This window comes from Chelmon rostratus, chromosome 22, assembly GCF_017976325.1.
Source record: "Chelmon rostratus isolate fCheRos1 chromosome 22, fCheRos1.pri, whole genome shotgun sequence".
NCBI lineage: Eukaryota > Metazoa > Chordata > Actinopteri > Chaetodontiformes > Chaetodontidae > Chelmon > Chelmon rostratus.
Window position 1 is genome coordinate 4584550 of NC_055679.1, and position 23060 is coordinate 4607609.

At 40.4% G+C, this 23060-nt stretch overlaps 1 protein-coding gene across 1 annotated transcript in view; it reads left to right on the forward strand.

Moving 5' to 3' along the window:
* Window positions 1-9093: 9093 nt before the first annotated feature.
* The window catches only part of LOC121625740 (anoctamin-4-like), a 51122-nt gene continuing 37155 nt past the window's right edge, over window positions 9094-23060 (forward strand). The window contains exon 1 of the mRNA XM_041963983.1: window positions 9094-9313. Within this exon, the coding sequence (XP_041819917.1) occupies window positions 9094-9313 (220 nt within the window). The remainder of the gene's footprint in view (window positions 9314-23060) is intronic.

A 23060-nucleotide genomic window follows, 5' to 3' on the forward strand; every position in this document is an offset into this window, starting at 1 on the left:
TTGATAGTTTACAATTCTTCACATTATTTACTAACGGAATTCGTAAAGGCAAGTAATTTGGCGCTTTTAAAGTCATGATTTTCATTGAGGTTGTTCGTATGTTTACGTTTATTGCTTAAATAGTTGCATGTATATATATATATATGTAGTATATGTATGTATATGTTTTATTTGATGAATTTAACTACTTTACTTACTCTTTTTTTATGAGGATGCGATATTTGCCCACTGCCTTAAAGTCCTTTGGTGTGAGCACGGGCACATCCAAATTACTGACCCTTGTCTCCTTCATTTTATCTAACATTTCATCTAACGAACTCGGACAAAAATTTAAACGACTGTAGTTTTCCTGTTTGAATTTCAATGTTGATCTGCTGTCTGTCTCTGCAGGGGTATTCATGTAACTGTATAACAGAATGTGTCAGAGATCAAAGCACGCCACACATCAAAGCAGTCTATGTCCATATATGGAAAGGTGACCCACGATCAGATCAAAGGAAGGTCAGTTGCCATGACAACCGAGAGATCAAAGGGAGGTCGGTTGCCATGGCAACGAGACATCAAAGGAAGGTTGTTGCCTTTGGCAACCGAGGGATCAAAGGGAGGTTGGTTGCCATGGCAACCGAGATATCAAAGGATGGTTGCCTTACAGACTCGCAGGTAGACAGTTTTCCAGGGGGGCATTTCCGTCATGCACAGGCCCTCATGGAAAAGACTATACCATAACTCCAAAGCAACGACGGTAAAGAACCTCCAGGGGGCGATTAGGTCCACCAAATGAAAGTTCCCTTATGCCGAAGTTTGGATCCTATTGATCAACTTTTCCCCATCTCTCCCTGCGGACAAAAGACAGAACCTCCAGACTCTGAATGACCACCTTGAGAGGAATATGCCCTTCATTCCTCTCCTTCCTCAGAGCAGATTCCAGACGGAGGTTGATGATGTACATTGGACTACTGAGACAGGTAGTGCAATGTTCGATCATTGGAAGGCATTTTTAAACTTCAACACCCCTTGAGTCCTCGACAGGAGGGGGTGGATGGAGTACAGTCCTTTCAGGCTCAAGATGTGGTTATTTTAGCTAAAAATTGTATTCTTTCTAAACCACAACAGTCTGTTGAGCAAAGGACTATCATTTGTTCCAACTCTAGACTTAGGCAGGGACCAAAAAGCACAATTTCAATTAGACATACAAAATTATCATCGGAAAATTAAATTAGCTACTTACTTTGAAAATTCTAATAAAAAGAGATACTTACCTTTTATTGGACCTTCATATTGGACACCACCGATGTATGATTTGCCGCCTGAGATTGGAGTTTTAATTCATGAAGACCTGCAAACATTTAAAAATAACAAACATAACAAATTAGTTCATGAAAAATACAATATTTCATTGGAAGAAGCAAAAGCATTGAGAGAGTTAAAAAATTTAAAACATATTGCAATTAAACCTGCTGTCAAGGGGTCAGCTGTGGTAATTCTGAGAGCAATATATATTTGAGGTTGAGTGGCAACTAAATGACACAGTTTACTATAAAAAGTTAGAACAACCAATTTATATGGATACTATTCCTTTGGTTGGGAACATATTGGACACCTTAAAAAAGAAGAAATTCATTAATGAAAAACAGAGGCAATATTTGATCGGGGCGCTACAGCCCAGAGAAAGGAGATTCTACATCCTACCTAAAATTCATAAATGCCCAGACAAATGGACAATTCCATTTGAAGTCCCCCCAGGGAGACCAATTGTCTCGGATTGTGGAAGTCAGACATATTTTGCATCCAAATATCTGGATTATTATCTGAATCCTTTGTCTACCAAACACCCTGCCTATGTCAGAGATACTTGCCATTTTTTGGATATAGTTAAAAGTATTAGGATCCCTTCAGATTTTTATTTCTTTTCTGTGGATGTCGAAAGTTTGTACACCAATATTCCCATTCAAGCTGGTATTCATTGTGTTAAAAAGATTTTTGAAAAATATCCTGACCCCGAAAGGCCAGATGAGGAACTCCTGAAATGATTGGAAATCAATTTGACCAGGAATGATTTTATGTTTAATGGGGCGTTTTATTTACAGATTAAAGGAACAGCCATGGGTAAAAGGTTTGCCCCAGTCTATGCTAACATTTTTATGGCCAGTTGGGAGAAGGAAGTGTTTAAGAAATGTACAAAGAAACCAGCATATTATTTACGTTATTTGGACGATATTTGGGGAATCTGGACGGGATCTACAGCGGATTTTAAAGAGTTTGTTGGGATTTTGAATTCCCACGATGCATCTATTCAATAAAACGGACTTCAACAAGGAAACAATTGATTTTCTAGACACTACAGTATTCAAAGGGCCAGATTTTCACACAACAGGCAAATTGGATGTAAAGGTGTACTTTAAGATACACATGCCTTACTTCATAAGACTAATTTTCATCCATCACATACATTTAGAGGCATTGTCAAGTCACAGTTGCTTAGATTTAAGAGAATATACACAAGAGAAGAGGATTTTAGAGAAGCAGTACTTACCTTGTTTAAGGCTCTGCGGAATAGAGGCTATTCCAGAACCTTCTTGAGGCAGAGCCTCAACACCTTCCCAGAAAGGAATGACAGAAAGGATGGATTGGATTAGATTCCTCTCATTTCAACATTTTCATCTATTACTTACCTTCTTCATGGCAAATTTAAGACCAATTTTGATAATGTCTTGGGCCATACAGAAATACTTCCATCTTCAAAGGTAATTTCTGCATATAAAAGAAACAGGAATTTGCTGGACATTTTGGTCCAGGCCAAATTACCATCTTTGACGTTGGAAAAACCAGTGATTCGAGATAAACAATTTTCCAGACTGAAATTTATTCATAATGATAAAGACAAAAGTTACTAGAATTCATCAATGCTTTACTCCGAGATCTAGGAATTGTATTAATGTTATTTTTTGTGCTAAGTGCGGAGTGAAATATGTTGGAGAAACCAAGAATACCTTGTCCACACGGATGATTCAACATAGGTATAATATAAGGAACAGGAAAGAAGTGGACACGCCTTTAGTTAAGCATTTTTTACATCATGGCTTGGCTTCAAGGGGTTAGGATGGAGGAAATTTGGGCTGTGTAACGCCGAAGGCGTGGAACAGTCCGATGCGTTCTCCGTCCATCAAGTCCCGTGTCTGGAATCCCTCAATTACTGTTTAAATAAAAGTAGTCTTCTTTTGTTATTTTTAAATTTGTTAAATTATTTTATTCATTATTGATTTGCATATTTATATATTAAGTGGTTTTATATATTAGTTTGTTCTTTTTTTAGTTAATAAATTTGTAAGTTTATTAATTTATTATAGAGAGGGAGGATTATGGTTAGGGTTAGGAGAGGTCAGGTGTGGGGAATAGAGTTGCCCCCTCCTAATGGAGGGAACAAAAATGCACGTTTCCCCTTATTTGGTTTTATGTGCCCTTATTTGGTTTTATGTTGTTTTCCCCTTGTGTTGTTTGGTTGTTCTGTCCATCTTTCCTTCCCTACTCTCTTTCTCTAGTTGGTTTTCCTTTTTTCCTTTCCCTTACTTTCATTTTGGCTTCTTCATTTATGTGGCTTTATTCATCCATTTGTTTGGCTTCTTCATTTCTGTGGCTTTATTTATCCATTTTCCTTTCTCTGTAGTTTACTTATATTATTTGCCCTTTACTTTATTTGTTTTTCTCTTTCTTTCTTTTTTAGTTTGTTTTTCTCTTATTTGTTCTTCTTCTGTGTGCGTAGGCAACGTTTCGACATGACTGTGTCTTCTTCAGGCCCGCACACAGGCATATTGGCACTCCCTTGTCTCCCTACGTGCCCCTATTTGTGTTTGTCTGTACTGTCACTATGTGTGTTTCTTGTGTGAGTTATTTCCCCTCAATGAATTTAAAACCTTCTTGTCTTTATATATGAATTACTTATCATTTATTTTAACTTATTTGTCTTTTTATATGTGTGTTTCTTATATGAGTTATTTCCCCTCTATATGAATTTCTTATCTTTTTAACCAAATTGTCCTTCTTAATGATATATATATCCTTATGAAATAATTTATTTATTTATATTATTATTTATTTAATTAGGGTTGGGGGTCTTAGGGTTAGGCAAGGGGTAGGAATAGGTTAGGGTCAGGGTAAGAGACAGGGATAGGCATAGGTATGTGGGTATTAGGCAAAGTGGGACCACGGGTTGGGTTTAGGTTGTAGGAATAGAACTGCCCCCTCCAAGCGGAGGGAACAGAGAGCTCGGTCCTCAGACCAGGAGGCCGGTGGGCCCCACTGACTGATTTGCCTTTGTTATTATAATATAATTATTTTCTTCCGTTTGGTTTTATTTTCCCTTTAAGTTATTTGGTTTAACTGTCCTTCTTACATTCCCTACTCTCTTTCTCTGTTTGGTCTCCTTTATTTCTTGCCCTTACTTTCCTTTTCGGTCTTAGTTTCTTTGGCTTTATTTATACCCCTTGTCTTCACTGTGGTTTACTTTTATTCTTGCCCTTTTTCTAGTTTACATTATGGGAACTTGTGTTTTGTCCTCATAAAGATGGTGAGTCCCCAGAATGGGACTGTGTCAACAGATCTATGTCCCCACAACATCTGCATCAAGAGTGTGTCAAGGACGTGTCTGTAAAAATCTCTCTGGTCCTCTGGGTTCTTTTAATGAAGTAATAGGAGAAGATGTTGAGTCCAAAAAATCTCCACCTAACGCTGGAGCCTCAGGGACCAGTTCTGTCATCTGGTATGCTGGAGCATCCCCTTTCTCTATGGGCTGCAACGATAACACTGTAACACAGAGATACATGAAATGCAACAACAACCAATCAATATCACCTTCCATTGGGGGTGTACCTGATTAAAAGAGATTAAAAACACCAGCAATAAAACACATGTTATTAATATGAAACAACCAAATGCATCTCTCAATGTTATCCCTACTTCCTCACTATATTGTCCAGTCCACTGACCCAAGCTCAGTCCTCCTCTATTTGAGTGGCAGGCGTGGTGTCAGCTGGTCAAACATTGGTCTTTTAGTATATGCTGAAAAGCAACTTTATCGTGGAGTCCTATTTCTCTCCCTGTAGCAGATCCTCCCTCAACGTAAGACGTTTTATGCCTTCACACCTAATGACTCACACTCTTTCCATAGCGAAGCTTATATATATATATATATATATATATATATATATATATATATAATAAACTACCTATGAACTGAGATAGAGAGATTAGAGATGCGAGATGGAGCACTTGTGATGCTGATTGCTTTCTTGTTTTACCATGGACCCCCAGTGATAATAAGCAGTGTTTTCTTTTATCAAGTGATTCAGATAATTCAATGCTGAAGCATGAAAGAAGCTGAAATTCATCAGAAATGTTTGTGTTAATATTGTTCACTATGGTGATTTGACCTTACTTCAGGGATCTTACAGCTGCACTGCACAATATTTCTAGATTAACACTGGATCAAATGATAATGTGCAATGTGAAAGATGTCACTCGTAATGACAAACCCACAGAGAGTTATCATGTCCTCAGTTGTACAAAATGTTGTAGTTGATTGTTTTGGTTTGACAAACTGGACCTTTCATGATATTGGTTCAGTTTCATCGCTCTCATCAACCCAGTCTCCAGTTGCAACAGCACAAAAAAACTCCTGGCAAACCCACTACCCAACACCAAAAAGATCACTTAACAATAGTACATAGAAATTTAGGAGCCAGATTTGATGTGGTTACATAGCTGAGGAATGCAATTTATGAATATCTTTAATATATTGTGTTTTCTAAGGTGTTCACAAAACAGCCAAACCCATAGTAAACCATCACAAATCCTGTCTACATGCATTATACCCTGCATGATGTAACCCAAAACCTCCCAACTGGGAGTCAAACTGCCTGATCTGCCAATGCTGGATGTGATAATTCTACTATGCACCCCCCCCCCCAACCCACTCATGGAAAAGGGACATTAAATAGTAAATATTTCTCCCACTAATTTCAAAGATTAATGTTTGGATTGGTTACAGACTTCACATTCATGTCACACTTGTTACAGGTCATAAGGCTGACAAGAATTTCGAGCGATTTTCAGGTGAGAAGCTGTGGGGGATGGGTGTTGACGACGCAGTGATCTCCTGGATTACTGACTACTTGACAGGCCGGCCACAGGCACTGTCTGATATGGGGGTCAGTGATACAGGAGCTCCACAGGGGACTGTGCTTTCTCCCTTCCTCTTCACCTTATACACCACTGACTTTAAGTACAACTCTGAGTCATGTCGCCTGCAGAAGTTCTCTGATGACTCAGCTGTTGTCGGGTGTATAAGAGAGGGAGAGGAGGGGGAGTACAGGACACTGATAGACAGACAGAACCACCTGAGGCTGAACATCAGCAAGACCAGAGAGATGGTGATCGACTTCAAGAGGAAGAAGACGCCTTCACAGCCACTACGGATCAAAGGGGAGGTGGTGGAGGAGGCGGAGGACTACAAATACTTTGGAGTGGTGATCGACAACAAACTGGACTGGAAACCCAACACAGAGACTGTGTACAAGAAGGGGATGAGCAGACTCTACTTCCTGAGGAAACTGAGATCCTTCAACGTCTGCAGCAAAATGTTGGAGATCTTCTACCAGTCTGTGGTTGCCAGCGCCATCTTCTTTGCTGTTGTTTGTTGGGGCAGCAGCATCAGAGCCAGCGACACCAACAGACTTGATAAGATCATCAAGAAGGCTGGCTCTGTACTTGGACTCAGACTTGAGTCTTTTGAGACTGTGGTGGAGAGGAGGACGCTGAATAAACTGCTATCCATCATGGACAATGATCAGCACCCTCTCCATCACACAGTGGACAGACAGCGGAGCACCTTCTCCCACAGGCTGAAGGGACAGATACAGGAAATCTTTCCTGCCACATGCCATTACACTGTACAATAACAGCTAAAAAAAAAATCTCTTTTGTACAATACTTCTTATCACTACTGTTTGCCACTTTTTGATGTTTTATTATTATGCATATAATTTTTACTGCTTGCTATTTTTATATTTTATTCTGTATAGTTTGTTCTTTATAGTCCTATTTCACAAACTTTTACTTCTTTCACTGTGTGTAATGCTTACAGTCACAGTACACTTTATTTTTTACACACTGCCATTTGCTATAGATATTATTTTTTGTGCAATACTTTTTATTACTACTGTTTGCTATTTTTGCTATTTTGATATTGAATATGTATAGTTTGTTCTATCTAATTTATCCTGACTAACTGCAAACCCATCTGCACCAACTCCCAACTTTGCAGTTACCGATACACACCAAAACTAGTTGCACTGTATCGACAGAAGTCCTCAAGGACTGGAAAGGGTGCAGAGGCACTGCAAGAGATGCTGAGAATTTATGACTTGGAGGTAAGTTTATGTTTGATTTGTTTCCGTGGGGACAATGCTGATCATGCTGTCATTACAGATAACAAATATTGACTAAAAATTTGTAATTGTTCTGTGATGCCTTGATAGTAGTCAATCGTCCTGCTGAATCATAGTTTACTATTTTGAACATAACTGAAGCATTACATTGTTATACCAGTGACACAGACTGGGTATGGGTTTGTTTTTTTTTCTCTCAATCTAGGAAGAACATGACATCAACATGCGGCGCACTCTGGGTCTTCGTGCACTCCCAGTGTATCTCAGAGAGGATGACACTGAATTCTACAAAACCTGTAATGTAAGTATGAATATTAAGAGCAGTGGTGACACTCAGCCAACTTTTTGTAAAAATGAACAGAGAACCCTGCCAGTCTTTTGTATTTTATTGTCATTGCATGTCATCTCATACAGTGCTCAAATTTGATGTTCTATTTTTACATTGCTTTCTTTGTTTTGTTTTTCTGGGTTCTTAATATATTATTATCATAATGGAAATAAGGAATAATATATTTTGGCTCTACAAACAGGGATTGTGTCAGATCTGGAATTGATTTTTTTGTGTTTTGCAGGGTGAAGATGAGATCGAGACCTCTGACACACGGCTAGCGCTCTTCTCTGTGGTCCCCGACTCCACTGGTTCCATCAGCTTCAGCCCTGAGAGCATATCCATTGTGATAGAGGATGAAGTTGTTATGAGCGAGAGCTTCCCGGGTTGGCTGATGCATTTGTGGTGCTTCTTGGTTTAATCTATGCATTACACTAAGATTATCCAAAGAAACTCACTCACACATTCACATTCATCCAGAAAGTGCTGATGTGTTTGGACAATAACAAACCACTGAAACCATGAAAACCTGAAAAATGATTTGTTAAAGGAATAAACAAGCTGAGAAATGCATGGCTGCTGAGTGCAGGCACGCATAAATGTGATTCATGTCAACAACATTATTACAGCCATGCACTGTTGTGCATTTACTGGTGTTGTTTATTAACTGCTATAGGTCTGCTCTGACTCCTGGCCAGTGAACGTTTCCACTTCCAGCATGAGTGTTTTCCAGCGTGTCAGCTGAGCGCAGCACCTCTCTGGAGCTCTGCCCTCCTGCAGCCTCTCACACACCACCACCACCTCCTTCTCTGCTGCAGCTGCGACTTTGTTACAGCAATGAGAGTAAATGATTTTCGTTACCTCCACCCCTGCAGACTCCTGTGTGTAGTTCATCTTCCTCTGTGGCCTTCTGGCGAACTTGTAACAACTCAAAACTACTTTCTGGCGATTTCATTGAACTGGTATGACAGTAATAATCCTTTTGGGACTTTGAGAGACTCTGCGGTACTTAACTGGACCATTATTTTATGACTTCTTTATCTTGGTACCACGGATATTCCCACGGGAACTTGACACTGACCTCACCAACCACGTGCAGCGGCCACGCCTGCGGTCGTGCGTAAAGACTGCAACCGCGACAAGAGCCGAGAGAGGCTGACATGATGGAGCGGAGGTGAGCCGGTCCGGGGAGCGGGTTTCAACAAACAGCGCCCGAATCCAAGTGCAGTGGGTGGAGCTGAGGGTGCTTTAGGCGCAGGAGAAGTTGTCGCCTTCGCACGCCGAAGCCATGCGTAATAAGTGTGACCGCCGCCGGTGACGAGGATGCTGGAGCATGAGGCAGGCGCAGACATGCGACTGGTCCGTCAGATCAGCAAAGGTATGAAGATCCAGGCTGGGGGCGAGCACATGGGCTGCGGCAAGGTCGGAGAGAACAGGGAGAACCAGGGCATCTGTTTGCAATGTCAGGACGAGGTGGTGCGGGTTTGTCCGGGAAGTCCGCGCAGTCCTCGCCGCGCGACTCGCCTCTCCTCCGGATCCGCAGGTAAAGGCAGCCTACGCAGTGCATGGGACTAGAAAAAGCGGAGAAATACAGAAACATCACCTTTCATATGATACGTCATCCTTTGTGTGGCTCATATTATGGTATTCTCACTGTATGTTACCATTTACCATAAATTCACTGGTGAGTGTGGGTGGAAACGCGAGTGCGGTGCCCCAAGTAACTGTTATGGAGAACTCAAGACTAACACTTAGTGTGAAGAAAACGTGAAGAGTTAATGTTATGAGTTCTGAATTACACGAGATCATCATCATGTATGGCCAGGTGAAATTGAGAGTTACCTGAGGTTTAAACTGGGCGCCTGTCAGTGATGTTTGCTGCGTTTATTGTTGATGACGATCGTTACTCTGCCCAGGGTGTTTTACTTTGAAAGGTTACCAGATTCTCTATACCGTCCCTGTGTCTGACTTCCTGTCTGGCCCGATGTGCTCCGTGCAGATTGATGCATCAAAAAAAAAAAAAGACTGGGCCAGTATTCTCCATAGAGCAGAGTGTAGATACACTTCTGGGACGCTTCTGAAACCGGGATGGAAATGTGGAAAAGTCACTCATTGACTAGAATGGCGGCCATTTGCTACGTCATACTCATTACGGATGGAACGCAGATGTTACGTGCGTGGGTGAAATTGAAAGTTACCCGAGATTTCCACTGGGCGTGTATCAGTGATGTCGTGTATGCAACATGCATTTGCTCCGTCTTCCACGCGTCTCCAATCCCCAACATCGCGGTTTAGAAGCAGAGCCTTGGCCTGTCAAGCTTTGTTCAGTCGCTCAGATTGTGATCATTTGGTAATTTTTCTTGATTTTTGCGCTTCTAACATAAGTAGACTGAGTCGTCTGTCAAAAACAGACTCAGCGCATGTACGTTGGGAGCCCAGTGTAGACACGCTTCTGGGATGATGAAATGCTACGTGCCTGGTGGAAATTAGGGGTAACCTGGGATTTCCACCAGGAACATACCTGTGACGTCACATATGCAACACGGATTTGCTCTGTCCTCCACGCATCTCCAATTCCCAACAGTCATGGTTCATAAGCAAAGCGTTTTGCCTGCTGACGTTTGTTGACTTGCTCAGATCATGTTTATTCGGCCATTTTCCCTTGATTTTTGTTCTTCCACCATGGGAAGGTAGTTCATAGTTAAATGGTTCACTTTGTTGTCTGTTTTATTGCATTTATTGTTGATTTCCAATTGGGAGTCTGCGCAGTGTGTTTTTCTTTTGAAAATGTACTGGATTGTCTACACCTGTCTGGCTCAATCTGCTCTGTCAAAAATAGACTGCACGGAGCAGACCGTAGACACGCCTCTGGGACCTTCTGAAATGGAGAAACCACACACTCATTGACTGGAATAGCAGCGATCAGGTCCGTCATTTGTGTCGCGGACGTAAGACACCTGGTGGAAATCTGGGCCACGAGTCAGTTGATTATTTCAAATGGACGTACTGGGTAGGGTAGGTATCGGTGTGTGAAAAATGGAAATGGAAAATATTGTTGTTGTGAATATCTGAGCAGACCAGAAACACTGAAGTTAAATTACCCATAATTCAAAAACTTTGACATGTTCATATGCAAAACCAGACATATTTGTGTTTTGAGGAAACTACAGTAACTCATCGTACAACAAAATAAGGGCAAGAGAGCTTGTGCCAATATATGGAAATGCTTCATGTGCACATTATATTGCAAATATTGGGGGGGCTTTAGATTTAACCAGCAAAACTGAATACTCTACGTACAGCCGGGATTGGGTGGCATTCCGGTTTCATCACCATCGCTGGTGTGACGTCATGCCACTTGCGATTTTGCGATACCGTCATTACCGAGAGGAAAGTTTTAGAAGATTAAAAATAACGTGCTTCACTGTGGCTGCGATAACATGCCGGTAGAGGGCGACGTGCTTTCTCGTAGAACTGGAGTACAAACGCTAAAGGCTTTTTTCCTGACTCCTTAACACGAAGATGTGAAGGCAACATTGCAAGCAACTCAGGCTAATTTCTCAGTGGATTAACCTGATGGAAATGTTCCCACTACAACTGGGAAACTCTTAGGCTAACAGTTATATCGTCATGTGTGCCGTTTTACTTCGGACTGCTTTAAGGGCCAATACAAAGCGGGATTCACTTCGAACTGAAACTCAAGGATGGATCGCTACAGCCTCAAACTTAGAGCCTGCATTTTTATGCTGCTGTGCTGTTTATTTTGCTGGTTAGCCTTTTGAATTTGGCGCTAGTTAGCTAGGCTAATGGGGCTAGCAGCAGCTATTGAAGATGCACAAGCTTTAATATTGAGGGACAGTTAAGAGAAACTGTGTGAACGTTAAGCCTCATTTGAAGCAAATGAAATCACCAGAGTCGTAGCTTGGATGTGAGAAACTGTTTTTTCATGTTGCTTTTTGTGTCGTCTCACATAGCCAGAGCTAATGTGACCTCCACACAAGCTCAGCTGCTTTTGATGGCCCAGGAAAGCCAACCTGCTGTGCCCCATGTCGGTTTGTGTGTCTGTGGCTTTTGGATGTAAATGTACTGGACGGACATGCTCCGTAGTACACACACACTCGACACCTGCTTTTTGTTATTGTGCGTTTTTTTATTGTGAGCCTCATTAGCAATTGAACTTCGCATTTTTGGCTGCCTCTCTCTTTGACTGGCAGTTTTATTGATCACCGACAGACCACTGATTGGAGCTGGTTCAGTGTAAACCAGAAAAAAAGCTTCACTGTAGTAAACTGCTTTTGTCGTGCTGTTGTAGCTGAGCTTGCTGCATTAGTCTGGGGGTGGCTTCAGTGTCGTGAAGCTTCATGTAATGAAGAGCTACTGGTGACAGTTCACTGTACTTTTCAGGCAGCTTTACCAACACCGGTGTTCGTTGCTGTCGTGTGTAATGTACTTGATCGACTACTGTAGCTATTGTGTGTGCGAGAGACATGGTACTTGTATGTTATTTCAAGATGAATGTCATTAAAAAGATCTACATACCTGCACATTACAAAATAAATAAATAAAAGTTAGTTATGCACGTGTTTCAGCTTGACCTACTTTTCATGAGCAATCAATAAAAGTGACATTGTGTGCGCAGTTGTGCAGGTCCACATGTCCTGGAAGACTTCAATGCCCTGGACGAGTGGGAGGAATTCCAGTCAGATATTATCTGATTATGGACCCTTTTGTCTCCAAGTGACAAATGGAGACTACGATTTATGAAGTTTTTTCAGTATCCATCAATATCATGCTTGCCAAAGCCACCAGACTCCATCTGCAAATACAGTGATTTTATCATCGTAAAACACGCTGCATTAAAAAGGGAATATTTAACATTTTCACATCCAACAGGAATTATTTTAACAGGATAATGTGACGGAAGAGACTTAAATAACAGATTTTCCCGGTTATAAAAACCAAAATAAAACCAAAAAGTATTTTGAATTAATTAATTTTTAATTCAATAGTTACTGGACAATAGAAATTGATTTTGTGACTCCTGTCCTTAATGGAGTACTGTCAGTGGCGTTTCTTTCCACATTCAAATATTAATTTTCAGAGATGAATTTCTGATTTTTTTTTACATTTTAATATAAATTTGAATTAGAATTTTTTTTCTCAACAAAATGTGGGCTGGTTGGTGCATCAGCTACACCAACAATTAAACACAGATTCATAACACTGTCAATTTACTGTGTAGCATCAGGGAGAAAACAGGCTGAGTCCCTTGAATGCATCGATAGCGAGTTTACTTTACTTACTCCTTTTGAATTTGAATGCAGGACCTCAGATCTCACAGCAACTCTATGTGTGTATGTAGCGAGCTAACACGATACAGCAATGTGCTTGCAAACTTGTGTGTTGATACATACACCGTGCAGTGTTGAGCTGCTTCTACTTATCACATTATGTTAATTGTTAGCCAGTGAGTCAGCTGTCAATGTTTACGGAGTGGGAGGAATCTTGCACTGCTGTTGATGTGCAGCAGGAAGAGGAAACCCAGCAACGGGTGGAGATGCAGAAAAGCCTTCACACTGCTTATTTACCATCTTTGTCGCCTGTTTTACAAGTTAGGGGCTGCAACATTTCAGATGAAGAAAGGCCTTTTTCTGTTCTGTGTATTTTTCAGTTTGAATCCTGTGCTCCTCTCTGTTAGCTTTACATTTGTGTCTGATAACTTTCTGGTGAAATCCTCTGTTGGAGAAGAAGAGTGTGTATTATTTTACTTTAACACCTCCACCTCCACCTCCACCTTCTGTGTATATTTGATTCTGTTTGTATATTTGATTCTGTTTGTATATTTTATGCTGCTGTTCATTTAGTATATTTTTATTGCCTTAGTATATTTTCATTCTGGTATATTTCTAATTGCATTTACAAATATTTTTATTGCATGTTGGTTTATTTTATTGTAGTTATCTCAATTTTATTCTTTCTAATCTTTCTTATCTTTCTTATTATCTTGTTCCTAACATGGGGGTTGCAATGCAAATTTCATTGACATGTCATGCTCAATGATAATAAAGACTCTTGAATCTTGAATCTCATGTTTCATATATTGGAATACAGAGAAGAAGAGTTGGCCACCCTGGCTGACTGAATGTTTCATGGTTTGAGGCAGTGATTTCTGAGTAGCATAGCGCAGAAATCTACAGCAAAGAGCACTTGCTACCAAATGTGTCACAGAAATAAAAACATTTTTGTCTTTCAACAATTATAAAACATGAACACAGCATTTAAAAATGTGTACGAGAACAGCTGGCAGTGGCTGGATCTGAAGACTTCAGATTAGAATCTGTACAAATCACACGCTGTGTGACTGTGAACACCAGGACTGGAACAGACCCGGTCCATCTTCATCTTCAGGCCCAAGTCATATTTCTAATCTGCTCAGCAGTCATAATGTGTGCCTTCAGTCGCCTTAACAGAGTCATGGTCTTATATTTTACGGCAGGTTCTTCAAAAACCTGACTATACAACTAAATACTGCAAAAACAAGTATATATGGAAGAATTTTATTATCAAATTTTATTATTGAATTTCTTTTCACTATTATTCTTGTATATTTTTTAATGTTCTATATAAAGTATAATATATTCAAATTTTATATATTATATTTTATATACAAGTTTTTTTATCTGTACTTATTTGTACTTGTGGGGGAAACCGGAGCACCCGGAGTAAACCCAAACACGCATGGGGAGAACATACAAACTCCACACAGAAAGGCACCAACCAGTTGGCAGGTTATTCCTGTGAGATGACACTGCTAACCAGTGCACCACCATGCCCGCCTCATATGCCCCCTACACTTCTGTGAAGTGAAAGGAGCTAGTCATCCTGTGATCGGCCGCTGATGCAGGAGGTGAAGATCCTCGTCAGAATCCGGGCCCCGGCAGAAAACATCATGACGATGGCAGGTGGCGTCCGCCTGTTCTGATGGCCGGGCGATGATCCGCTCTCCTGTTCGACGACTTCACTGTGCGGCGCTGTTGTGTCGAAATCACAGGCTGGGGCAAATTTCCTGCTTTTTCTTCTGAAAAGCCTCCTCACTTTTGTAAGAAAGCTGGGGCTTTTGGATGTAGTCTTCTGCAGCTCTGATTTTAATTCCCTGGCCACTGCCTCCACAAACACCTGATGGTCAGACACGATGACCGTCTGCAGCAGCTGTGGGGATTTAAACTCCTGACAGAGCTTCTTAAAGATGGCCAGGTGGAGGTTTCCATAGGTCTGTGGGAGAGTGCCACTTACTTCTCCCAAAGTCCTCGTCAGACTTTTGAAAATTCTTTCAAAGTCAAAGTCCTGCACTGACATCTCGGTGGCGTGGGCAATGTGGTTCAGCAGGTAAGCGAGGAACACAGTAAGAAAGGTTTTCTCTCCCTGCCTTAACCCCTCTTTGGTATCAGGGAGCTCTGAACTCTGACAGCTTTCACAGAATGAATAAGGTGGCGGCGGCTCAGACCAGTCCAGGTCTTCCTCTAGATTCCTCGGGATTAACTCCTGGCACCTACTTAATATGGGGATGAGATGAAAAACCATATCCATAATTTTACCACGCGATGTTTCAGGTTCCGGCAAATGAGGACGAGAAGTAGACGGCTCTGTGATAGCAGCCAGGCGGTAGTTCACTTTCTTTGCCACCTCTTGTGCAACCAGCCGCACTAGAGGGTCAGAGCTGCAAGACATCCCATACGTGACTCCCATTAGTTCGTGAATGAAGGTGTGAAGCGCATTTCCCTGGCTGGCTTTGATATCCTCGGTCGTCACTCTACTGTAGTTCCCCTTATTCTGTGGTGTTTCACCGTCCGTGGTAGTGTGGTTACACCAGCTGTAAACCTGCGGTTCAACAAAATCCAAGACCGCGTTGTAGGTTATCTGTATAATGTCACAACACATGCTGAACAGCAGGGCGATTACATGGTCATCAGTCTCTCCACGTGCCAACGACAACCATTGCCTGGAAGAAAAGATAAGAAATGTGTAAGCAAAACAAACATTTAGTGATTGTGTGTGTGTGTGTGTATATGTATGAATGTGTGTGTGTGTATATATATGTATATATATACATTTACAAAACGGAAAGGTGAATTCCGGCAATCTGATTGGCTCACAGCAGATCACTCCGCTTCGGGGAAGCAACAATGTTATGGAGAAGGCTAGAAGCTGCAGAAATTAATGTAAATACAATCTAGGTCTAATGTTAAGGAGTAAAAGCTGCAGAGATTATTGTATCAAAGTATAATGTTATTTTTAATCTCTTTTTTATTTATTTGAACAAGCTCAACTTTTTATGTATTCAAACAGGTTAAAATTAGTAAAAGTGGGAGTACTTTATGAGATAATAGTCTGTGTTTCACATTGAATAAAAATAAAATGAGTCGTATTGTTATTAGATTAGATTGTAAAATCCTGCACTGTGCGTCAATGAGTAATTCGGAGTCACATCACGGACCACGGACAGCTCCCTTAGGCTATAATGACAGTGACAGGATCAGCACCTTGACAGCGACTGAGCGCTCTACAGGCTGATCTGTCACTGATTGAACAGCCTCATGGAATTGATAGTTTACAATTCTTCACATTATTTACTAACGGAATTCGTAAAGGCAAGTAATTTGGCGCTTTTAAAGTCATGATTTTCATTGAGGTTGTTCGTATGTTTACGTTTATTGCTTAAATAGTTGCATGTATATATATATATGTAGTATATGTATGTATATGTTTTATTTGATGAATTTAACTACTTTACTTACTCTTTTTTTATGAGGATGCGATATTTGCCCACTGCCTTAAAGTCCTTTGGTGTGAGCACGGGCACATCCAAATTACTGACCCTTGTCTCCTTCATTTTATCTAACATTTCATCTAACGAACTCGGACAAAAATTTAAACGACTGTAGTTTTCCTGTTTGAATTTCAATGTTGATCTGCTGTCTGTCTCTGCAGGGGTATTCATGTAACTGTATAACAGAATGTGTCAGAGATCAAAGCACGCCACACATCAAAGCAGTCTATGTCCATATATGGAAAGGTGACCCACGATCAGATCAAAGGAAGGTCAGTTGCCATGACAACCGAGAGATCAAAGGGAGGTCGGTTGCCATGGCAACGAGACATCAAAGGAAGGTTGTTGCCTTTGGCAACCGAGGGATCAAAGGGAGGTTGGTTGCCATGGCAACCGAGATATCAAAGGATGGTTGCCTTACAGACTCGCAGGTAGACAGTTTTCCAGGGGGGCATTTCCGTCATGCACAGGCCCTCATGGAAAAGACTATACCATAACTCCAAAGCAACGACGGTAAAGAACCTCCAAGGGGCGATTAGGTCCACCAAATGAAAGTTCCCTTATGCCGAAGTTTGGATCCTATTGATCAACTTTTCCCCATCTCTCCCTGCGGACAAAAGACAGAACCTCCAGACTCTGAATGACCACCTTGAGAGGAATATGCCCTTCATTCCTCTCCTTCCTCAGAGCAGATTCCAGACGGAGGTTGATGATGTACATTGGACTACTGAGACAGGTAGTGCAATGTTCGATCATTGGAAGGCATTTTTAAACTTCAACACCCCTTGAGTCCTCGACAGGAGGGGGTGGATGGAGTACAGTCCTTTCAGGCTCAAGATGTGGTTATTTTAGCTAAAAATTGTATTCTTTCTAAACCACAACAGTCTGTTGAGCAAAGGACTATCATTTGTTCCAACTCTAGACTTAGGCAGGGACCAAAAAGCACAATTTCAATTAGACATACAAAATTATCATCGGAAAATTAAATTAGCTACTTACTTTGAAAATTCTAATAAAAAGAGATACTTACCTTTTATTGGACCTTCATATTGGACACCACCGATGTATGATTTGCCGCCTGAGATTGGAGTTTTAATTCATGAAGACCTGCAAACATTTAAAAATAACAAACATAACAAATTAGTTCATGAAAAATACAATATTTCATTGGAAGAAGCAAAAGCATTGAGAGAGTTAAAAAATTTAAAACATATTGTAATTAAACCTGCTGTCAAGGGGTCAGCTGTGGTAATTCTGAGAGCAATATATATTTGAGGTTGAGTGGCAACTAAATGACACAGTTTACTATAAAAAGTTAGAACAACCAATTTATATGGATACTATTCCTTTGGTTGGGAACATATTGGACACCTTAAAAAAGAAGAAATTCATTAATGAAAAACAGAGGCAATATTTGATCGGGGCGCTACAGCCCAGAGAAAGGAGATTCTACATCCTACCTAAAATTCATAAATGCCCAGACAAATGGACAATTCCATTTGAAGTCCCCCCAGGGAGACCAATTGTCTCGGATTGTGGAAGTCAGACATATTTTGCATCCAAATATCTGGATTATTATCTGAATCCTTTGTCTACCAAACACCCTGCCTATGTCAGAGATACTTGCCATTTTTTGGATATAGTTAAAAGTATTAGGATCCCTTCAGATTTTTATTTCTTTTCTGTGGATGTCGAAAGTTTGTACACCAATATTCCCATTCAAGCTGGTATTCATTGTGTTAAAAAGATTTTTGAAAAATATCCTGACCCCGAAAGGCCAGATGAGGAACTCCTGAAATGATTGGAAATCAATTTGACCAGGAATGATTTTATGTTTAATGGGGCGTTTTATTTACAGATTAAAGGAACAGCCATGGGTAAAAGGTTTGCCCCAGTCTATGCTAACATTTTTATGGCCAGTTGGGAGAAGGAAGTGTTTAAGAAATGTACAAAGAAACCAGCATATTATTTACGTTATTTGGACGATATTTGGGGAATCTGGACGGGATCTACAGCGGATTTTAAAGAGTTTGTTGGGATTTTGAATTCCCACGATGCATCTATTCAATAAAACGGACTTCAACAAGGAAACAATTGATTTTCTAGACACTACAGTATTCAAAGGGCCAGATTTTCACACAACAGGCAAATTGGATGTAAAGGTGTACTTTAAGATACACATGCCTTACTTCAAAAGACTAATTTTCATCCGTCACATACATTTAGAGGCATTGTCAAGTCACAGTTGCTTAGATTTAAGAGAATATACACAAGAGAAGAGGATTTTAGAGAAGCAGTACTTACCTTGTTTAAGGCTCTGCGGAATAGAGGCTATTCCAGAACCTTCTTGAGGCAGAGCCTCAACACCTTCCCAGAAAGGAATGACAGAAAGGATGGATTGGATTTGATTCCTCTCATTTCAACATTTTCATCTATTACTTACCTTCTTCATGGCAAATTTAAGACCAATTTTGATAATGTCTTGGGCCATACAGAAATACTTCCATCTTCAAAGGTAATTTCTGCATATAAAAGAAACAGGAATTTGCTGGACATTTTGGTCCAGGCCAAATTACCATCTTTGACGTTGGAAAAACCAGTGATTCGAGATAAACAATTTTCCAGACTGAAATTTATTCATAATGATAAAGACAAAAGTTACTAGAATTCATCAATGCTTTACTCCGAGATCTAGGAATTGTATTAATGTTATTTTTTGTGCTAAGTGCGGAGTGAAATATGTTGGAGAAACCAAGAATACCTTGTCCACACGGATGATTCAACATAGGTATAATATAAGGAACAGGAAAGAAGTGGACACGCCTTTAGTTAAGCATTTTTTACATCATGGCTTGGCTTCAAGGGGTTAGGATGGAGGAAATTTGGGCTGTGTCACGCCGAAGGCGTGGAACAGTCCGATGCGTTCTCCGTCCATCAAGTCCCGTGTCTGGAATCCCTCAATTACTGTTTAAATAAAAGTAGTCTTCTTTTGTTATTTTTAAATTTGTTAAATTATTTTATTCATTATTGATTTGCATATTTATATATTAAGTGGTTTTATATATTAGTTTGTTCTTTTTTTAGTTAATAAATTTGTAAGTTTATTAATTTATTATAGAGAGGGAGGATTATGGTTAGGGTTAGGAGAGGTCAGGTGTGGGGAATAGAGTTGCCCCCTCCTAATGGAGGGAACAAAAATGCACGGCCCCCACTGACCAGTTCGCCTTTGATATATATAGTATATTATTATTAAGTTGTTTCCCCTTATTTGGTTTTATGTGCCCTTATTTGGTTTTATGTTGTTTTCCCCTTGTGTTGTTTGGTTGTTCTGTCCATCTTTCCTTCCCTACTCTCTTTCTCTAGTTGGTTTTCCTTTTTTCCTTTCCCTTACTTTCATTTTGGCTTCTTCATTTATGTGGCTTTATTCATCCATTTGTTTGGCTTCTTCATTTCTGTGGCTTTATTTATCCATTTTCCTTTCTCTGTAGTTTACTTATATTATTTGCCCTTTACTTTATTTGTTTTTCTCTTTCTTTCTTTTTTAGTTTGTTTTTCTCTTATTTGTTCTTCTTCTGTGTGCGTAGGCAACGTTTCGACATGACTGTGTCTTCTTCAGGCCCGCACACAGGCATATTGGCACTCCCTTGTCTCCCTACGTGCCCCTATTTGTGTTTGTCTGTACTGTCACTATGTGTGTTTCTTGTGTGAGTTATTTCCCCTCAATGAATTTAAAACCTTCTTGTCTTTATATATGAATTACTTATCATTTATTTTAACTTATTTGTCTTTTTATATGTGTGTTTCTTATATGAGTTATTTCCCCTCTATATGAATTTCTTATCTTTTTAACCAAATTGTCCTTCTTAATGATATATATATCCTTATGAAATAATTTATTTATTTATATTATTATTTATTTAATTAGGGTTGGGGGTCTTAGGGTTAGGCAAGGGGTAGGAATAGGTTAGGGTCAGGGTAAGAGACAGGGATAGGCATAGGTATGTGGGTATTAGGCAAAGTGGGACCACGGGTTGGGTTTAGGTTGTAGGAATAGAACTGCCCCCTCCAAGCGGAGGGAACAGAGAGCTCGGTCCTCAGACCAGGAGGCCGGTGGGCCCCACTGACTGATTTGCCTTTGTTATTATAATATAATTATTTTCTTCCGTTTGGTTTTATTTTCCCTTTAAGTTATTTGGTTTAACTGTCCTTCTTACATTCCCTACTCTCTTTCTCTGTTTGGTCTCCTTTATTTCTTGCCCTTACTTTCCTTTTCGGTCTTAGTTTCTTTGGCTTTATTTATACCCCTTGTCTTCACTGTGGTTTACTTTTATTCTTGCCCTTTTTCTAGTTTACATTATGGGAACTTGTGTTTTGTCCTCATAAAGATGGTGAGTCCCCAGAATGGGACTGTGTCAACAGATCTATGTCCCCACAACATCTGCATCAAGAGTGTGTCAAGGACGTGTCTGTAAAAATCTCTCTGGTCCTCTGGGTTCTTTTAATGAAGTAATAGGAGAAGATGTTGAGTCCAAAAAATCTCCACCTAACGCTGGAGCCTCAGGGACCAGTTCTGTCATCTGGTATGCTGGAGCATCCCCTTTCTCTATGGGCTGCAACGATAACACTGTAACACAGAGATACATGAAATGCAACAACAACCAATCAATATCACCTTCCATTGGGGGTGTACCTGATTAAAAGAGATTAAAAACACCAGCAATAAAACACATGTTATTAATATGAAACAACCAAATGCATCTCTCAATGTTATCCCTACTTCCTCACTATATTGTCCAGTCCACTGACCCAAGCTCAGTCCTCCTCTATTTGAGTGGCAGGCGTGGTGTCAGCTGGTCAAACATTGGTCTTTTAGTATATGCTGAAAAGCAACTTTATCGTGGAGTCCTATTTCTCTCCCTGTAGCAGATCCTCCCTCAACGTAAGACGTTTTATGCCTTCACACCTAATGACTCACACTCTTTCCATAGCGAAGCTTATATATATATATATATATATATATATATATATATATATATATATATATATATATATATATAATAAACTACCTATGAACTGAGATAGAGAGATTAGAGATGCGAGATGGAGCACTTGTGATGCTGATTGCTTTCTTGTTTTACCATGGACCCCCAGTGATAATAAGCAGTGTTTTTTTTTATCAAGTGATTCAGATAATTCAATGCTGAAGCATGAAAGAAGCTGAAATTCATCAGAAATGTTTGTGTTAATATTGTTCACTATGGTGATTTGACCTTACTTCAGGGATCTTACAGCTGCACTGCACAATATTTCTAGATTAACACTGGATCAAATGATAATGTGCAATGTGAAAGATGTCACTCGTAATGACAAACCCACAGAGAGTTATCATGTCCTCAGTTGTACAAAATGTTGTAGTTGATTGTTTTGGTTTGACAAACTGGACCTTTCATGATATTGGTTCAGTTTCATCGCTCTCATCAACCCAGTCTCCAGTTGCAACAGCACAAAAAAACTCCTGGCAAACCCACTACCCAACACCAAAAAGATCACTTAACAATAGTACATAGAAATTTAGGAGCCAGATTTGATGTGGTTACATAGCTGAGGAATGCAATTTATGAATATCTTTAATATATTGTGTTTTCTAAGGTGTTCACAAAACAGCCAAACCCATAGTAAACCATCACAAATCCTGTCTACATGCATTATACCCTGCATGATGTAACCCAAAACCTCCCAACTGGGAGTCAAACTGCCTGATCTGCCAATGCTGGATGTGATAATTCTACTATGCACCCCCCCCCCAACCCACTCATGGAAAAGGGACATTAAATAGTAAATATTTCTCCCACTAATTTCAAAGATTAATGTTTGGATTGGTTACAGACTTCACATTCATGTCACACTTGTTACAGGTCATAAGGCTGACAAGAATTACGAGCGATTTTCAGGTGAGAAGCTGTGGGGGATGGGTGTTGACGACGCAGTGATCTCCTGGATTACTGACTACTTGACAGGCCGGCCACAGGCACTGTCTGATATGGGGGTCAGTGATACAGGAGCTCCACAGGGGACTGTGCTTTCTCCCTTCCTCTTCACCTTATACACCACTGACTTTAAGTACAACTCTGAGTCATGTCGCCTGCAGAAGTTCTCTGATGACTCAGCTGTTGTCGGGTGTATAAGAGAGGGAGAGGAGGGGGAGTACAGGACACTGATAGACAGACAGAACCACCTGAGGCTGAACATCAGCAAGACCAGAGAGATGGTGATCGACTTCAGGAGGAAGAAGACGCCTTCACAGCCACTACGGATCAAAGGGGAGGTGGTGGAGGAGGCGGAGGACTACAAATACTTTGGAGTGGTGATCGACAACAAACTGGACTGGAAACCCAACACAGAGACTGTGTACAAGAAGGGGATGAGCAGACTCTACTTCCTGAGGAAACTGAGATCCTTCAAC